This window comes from Nanorana parkeri, unplaced genomic scaffold, assembly GCF_000935625.1.
Source record: "Nanorana parkeri isolate BGI_ZX_2015 unplaced genomic scaffold, ASM93562v1 scaffold717, whole genome shotgun sequence".
Taxonomy (NCBI): domain Eukaryota; kingdom Metazoa; phylum Chordata; class Amphibia; order Anura; family Dicroglossidae; genus Nanorana; species Nanorana parkeri.
This window is the reverse complement of record NW_017306985.1, coordinates 779824-785865: the sequence shown is the minus strand read 5'-3', so window position 1 is coordinate 785865 and position 6042 is coordinate 779824. Positions and strand designations below refer to the sequence as shown.

Sequence of the window (6042 nt, the reverse complement as noted above, 5' to 3'; positions counted from 1 at the left end):
AACTAAGAGGCTAAAACTGTTGTAATTGCTTTGATAAAGTCCCCTCCCCGCCCCAGATTCTCCCAGATGCTCCAGATTCTGTATGCTCCAGCTTTTATACATTCCCCCTCAACAACAACATATATATATATAAAATCAACATCATATGCAGTTTCAAAGTCAGAAACTGGAGACTAGTAGTTTATAGAGCAACACACTTTCACCTCCCCCAGACGAAGAACTTCTGTCTGTAATATTCTTTCCGCGTGTTCGTGTATCTGCATTATTGTTGTTGTGTTTGTTTTATTTAATACCGGTATTGTGTACATTGCCTATATACCCCACAAATAGGATCTGATCTCATGAAACATGGCCCCCAGACCAGTTATAGCCCGACCTCTAGCGTTTAGACGCTGGCACGTATGCGGACAGCTGTCATGTGGACGTAAGACGTGCTCTTTGGTAGGTGGAACGTTATGTCAATCAAACGTACGCAGTTGTCCGAGCAACGGGAAGGAAGTGGCTGCCGGGAACGCGGGACAAAGTGAAACATGGTACGTGTAGTTGGTCCGGGGAACGTTTACTAGGAGTTCGTGCTAGTAGCACATGCTTTATGAAATGAAGGCTGTTGTTCCGCTATAGAGTAGTCATTTCGTAAGGAAGCTTATATTACATTTAAGCCTTTCCTTGTAAGGTTCCAACTTAACCTAAGCATTCAGTGTAGGCAAGTAATATCCCCCAGCTGCATTGAGGCCTCATTCCAACCTTGGTTCTAGGAGTGACAACGATCAACAAGAGGAATCCCGTTGTTTTCAATGGATCCTGTTCACACCTGAGGCCAGACATGTGATCCTCAAAAAAGTACAAGAGCTTCTTTTCAGGCAGAATCGTGCATTTGGCCTCTTAGGGGGACAATTCATAAAAACTGCCACTGCCAAAATCGGGAGCAGTTGCTCATAGTAACCAGTCTGCATCCTTTTTCTGATTTGTTTAGTTAAGCTTTGAAAATGTAAAGGGAAACGCTGACTGGTTGCCATGATCAACTGCTCCGGATTCTGTCTGCTACAGTTTTTCAGAATTTCCCCTATAGACTTCAATGGGAGTGATCTAAACGGTGTGTTTTATCAGGCGCTCCCATTATATGGTCTATGGGGCAGCAACACTCAATTCTGCTCCTGTACTACAAGTCATGTGTAACAACACTTGAAAAAATGCATGTACTAAAGAAAAAGCTTCTATATGGCTTGGCTACACTGATGCTTGGGGGAATAAAACCTCAGGGCTCATACACACGGGTGTGTTTGCATGCAGCATCATTTGTACTGCGCAGAAGTTGTCTTTTTCTGTCTATAGAGATGTACGGACAGAAAATGCTGTAGCCAGCTGTTCACGATTGACCGCGGTCATTTTGCGCATGCACTGCTTAAGTGACTTGTTCAGGGCCAGCATGTAAACATCAATATTGTGTGATCGGTGGCACAGGCTCACTGTTGGCTACACATTGCTGATGTGGCATGTCACCCTCCCCACCCACTTTCTGTCTTTACACACCTACCCCCCTCCTCTCTAAAAACTTAAAGAAGAACTATGGGGTCAGGGCTTTTCTAGGTGTGAGGGTAACGTGAGGACACAAACTAGCATCCTCCCGTCACCCAAAGTTCAGTATACCGCGAGCTGCAGCTCGCAGTATACTGAGACGCCGGGACGGATCCCGACATTACTGTCTGGATCCACCCAGCTGCGTGAGTGACAGCTTGCTCTGCCTATCTACAGGCAGAGCCAGCTGTACCCTCCCCCGTCCATTCCGCCAGTCAGCTCTGGATGATCGGGGGGGGATCCCTGCAGGGAGCCGTGAGTGACAGTCACCGCTCTCTGCCGGGATAGATCGAGAAGTGAGCGAGCGACGGTATGTGTTCACTCACTTCCCAATCTATTGAGCCGTCGTGTGACTGTTTCATTGTCACAGGTCGGCTAGAACCATGAGGCTGAGTGATTTTCACTCGCCTAATAGTACTCCTTTTTAAGACATTTTGGGGAACACATCCCCACACTTACTGGATTCTCACTTAGGCTAGAATGACATATTCAGTTACCAGCAGTCTTCTAGCTAACCCCCGGTTAAAGTTCAGTAAGTATGTATGCTCATCTATATTCCTTATATGTGTGTGGGTTTTCATTAGAGGTGCAGCACACTGTTCTAGCTGATCCAATAAGCCAATATAGTCATTTTAAAGTTCATGAGTGTATTCAGGGGTCCACAAAGTGCAAGAGTCTCTCAGCTGAAAATGTGCGAAAAGGTACTTTTAAGTGATCACACTCCCCATCCGTGTGTGACCCCACTGACAAAGGCTGCAATCACCAGACAGGGTGGGCCATTAAGAAAAAATGGTCTTAGAGCGCTCAATCAGATCACAGTCTGCCACTTGAATGTTGTACCGCCAGTATTCCACTTTACCTCCTTCCTTTCCCATTTATCAAATGCTCATAAAAAATATTTAAAAACATCCACAGCATGGTACTGTAAAATTAATACATTTATTTAAAAACTCACAAAAATTGCTAAAGCAAATTGGAAGCACTCATTGGCCAGCGTGGTCAGGTGACCACGCTGACCAATGAGAAGCGCTATTTAGCACAGTCAAATACAGTTTTGATTAGGGATGCACCGATAGAGTATTTGGGCGACTGGAACTTCCGGCCAGAGAAAGATATTTCCTCTGGCCGGCAGTGCCATAGGGGAACATGGAGCCAGCTTGCAGTGTATGACCCACCTCCCGGTTTCCTGATTGGACGGGAAGCTGGCTTCCCAGCCAATCAACAAGGAGCTGGCTTCCCGGCCAATCGGGTTATTACTCGCCGCCCGGCTTTCTGATTGTCCGGGAAGCTGGCTGGATGCTGATTGTGATTAGCCAGGAAACCGGCTTCCCAGCCAATCAAGCTAGCCAAACAACATGGAGTCGGCTTCCCGGGCAATCAGGAAGCCGGGTGGCATGTCATTAACCGCTGCCCGGCTTCCTGATTGGCCGGGAAGCTTGCTCCATGCCAACGGAAGTATCGGCAAGTACAGAATGCAAAATACCGGTACTCGATACCCAAACACCGGCATTGGTGCATCCCTAGTTTTGATTAACACAATTTTTCTGTATTGGGACAAACAGATTGTTATGAGGGACAAGTAGATTCGGCCCCCGCTTTAGCCCTTGGACAAGTAGTTTTTTTTTTGTCTACACCCCTGGATCACTTAAGAGTACCTTTTTGCACATTACGTCTGAGAGACTCTTGCACTTTGTGGATCACTGAATACACTCATGAACATTTAAAGGACTTATTTGGTTTTAATATGTGATTTATATTGTTATCGCTGGGCATTTTGTTATTGAAAGAAGTTTATTGCTTTTTGCACAGCAGCTTAAATATTCTGAGATGGGTAAGATTAGGAGCGCTGATCTTTCAGATATATAGATTAAATAAGGCAGCTTAAAGGACAGTGGAGAAAAAAGTAGAGGAAAGGCTGGTTTTACTTTGCTCTCTGGCAGCCTGTGTCTCCTATTTTTGCTCTGTTGAAGTTCAACAACCTCTGTTAACATTGGACATTCCCAGGAGTGTCAGATGCCTATGTCCCTTGCTGTGCTTTGTCATTCTGTTGCCTGACCCCTGTGCCACTACAGTTCCTCTAATGATATAGGGGCTGGAGGTTGGAACCACATAGTAAAGTATATCACCACCACACCAAAGTAAAATCTTCAATGAGTGGTCATTTTATTGATGTACACACATCACGTCATAAAGCAACTTTTCAGGACCACTCGGGGTCCCTTCATCGGGCATGACAATGTGTAGTTAGGGCAGGGGCACGGTAGCGGTTAGGTGGGGTAACTGGTGGCGAGTAACTCTTAAGGCCTGGCTAGTAGCTCAGGACTTGAAATTTTGAGCCCTGTGTTATAGTACATGACAAGTTTAAATCTAAGTGCAAAAAAAATCAAAATAGCCCCGCCCCCACCATACTCTCTTGACGTCACATTCCCATTTCAGAATAAACCACTTGCAAAGAGCCAGCAAACAAATCACAGCCTGTGTATATGAATGGATACTCCTTGGTCAGCTTACCATCACTTGACAATGATGGATGCTATGTGTGGGAGTGAGTGTCAGCTCGTATTCGTGAGCCGCTTGATTTTGAAGTGGCGCCATCCACCATCACTGCAGCCCCCACTTTAAAAAGGGACATACCAGTATGGAGTGCGGTGGGAACCTCTTTGGAGGTTGGAACCACAGCGCATTGCTACGGCACATGAGCTCACCATAGAGCCCGTAGAGCAGACGAAGAACGGACTGTGTGATCACTGAGACTGGAGCGCTGTAAGCACAAGTTGTGGTGTTCAAGTGTTCGGAAAAGCAGAGCTAAATGCACAGTGGGGAGCTGCTGCTCATTTTTATACATGTTATCTGATCAGATCACTTGTATCTGCCCGCACCCCTGCCGTGGTTTTCGGGGTCCCCCGCTCACCATAGAGCCGACGAAGAATATCCGTTCTGTAATCACAGCGCCACCTGTCTCAGCTGTTAGGAACTGCACAGAACATCTGTTCTGTTGTGTGTTGGATGGCAGGTTCCATAAAGAGAACCTGTCACTTCCAAACTATCACATAGGGACTTTTAAGCCCCTATGTGATAGGAATAAAATTTAAGTGGGGAAAAAAAAGTGATAAGTTAAAAAAATTAAAACTAACCCACGCTGCCCCCGCCATCTGCATGCAAATAAGCGCACGCCTGGGACATTGTGTGTGTGCGCGTTGAGTGATGCCGCCATTCCACTGTGTGCCATATTGTGGTAGCCAGACAGCAGAACTCTCCTACACACACAATGTGCATTAAAGGGTAAGTTCACTTTCCCACGCTGACCAACGCGAAGCACTATTTAGCACATTCAAATACAGTTTTGATTAGGGATGCACCAATGAACAGTATTTGGACGAGTACTCGCCCAAATGCTCCGATACCTTCCCCACCAATACCGGAACTTCCAGTCAGCGGAAGATTTACTCTGACCGGCAGTGTCATAGGGGAACATGGAGCCAGCTTCCTGTGCAATCAGGAAGCAGAGCAGCGACTGCCTCTCAGCAATGACCTGCCTCTCAGTTTCCTGATTAGCTGGGAAGCCGGCTTACCGGCCAATCACAATCAAGCCAGCCGAGTCTGTCTAGCAATCAGGAAGCGGGTTAGCATGTCATTACCTGCTGCCTCGGCTTCCTGATTGTCCGGGAAGCATGCTCCATGCCAACGGAAGCACTGATGCTTGGTATCGGCGAGTACCGAAAGCAAAATATCAGTACTCATACTCGATACCCAAAAACTGGTATTGGTGCATCCCTAGTTTTGATTAAAATAGAGCTGCAACAATTATTCGATTAAGTCGATTAAACTAAAAAAAATATATAATATATAACGCAAGTACAAGCTCTACAGAACTGACTGGCATTTTCAAGGCTTTGGATATCTTTTTATATCCTTTTTCATCTTTAAAAAGTTCCATTACCTTGTTACACAGGGGTTTTGACAGTTCTTTTCTGCTCCCCATGGTTTAGTATTTCACCTCCTCAGTGCATCCACATAAGACCTAGCAAACGTATTGGCTATTTTATACACAGACCCTAAATGCAATTTAAAAAGCCACAGATGTGGTATGCTAACCTTTTAATTGCCATTTTAACCTGTGTCATTTTGTATGTCTGTAACAAGGCCAAACATTCCAGGGTATGTAAACTTTTGATCAGGGTCATTTGGGTAATTTCTGTTATGATTTACAAAGGAGCCAAACAACTATGTGATAATAAATGGCTTCATATGATCACTATCCTTAAATAAAAGACAGTTTTTGGGGATAATCAGTCAAATTTTCCATATTAATACCAATATTTCATGATTTCTGCCAGGGTATGTAAGAAGAAATATTTAGATCATTTGGCAGATAAAACAGTTGTTCTTTGTTTCAAATGGGTCTTCTTTGTCATTAAGGTCATAATAAAGTCACATGGTTTTTAAAGAGGAACGTTACCCATATAT

General features: G+C 45.0%; 1 protein-coding gene across 1 annotated transcript in view; it reads left to right on the top strand.

Annotated features, from left to right (window-relative positions):
* Positions 1-432: 432 nt before the first annotated feature.
* LSM4 (LSM4 homolog, U6 small nuclear RNA and mRNA degradation associated) overlaps positions 433-6042 on the top strand; it is a 23477-nt gene continuing 17867 nt past the window's right edge. The window contains exon 1 of the mRNA XM_018564035.1: positions 433-533. Coding sequence (XP_018419537.1) covers positions 531-533 — 3 coding nt within the window. The 5' untranslated portion in view covers positions 433-530. The remainder of the gene's footprint in view (positions 534-6042) is intronic.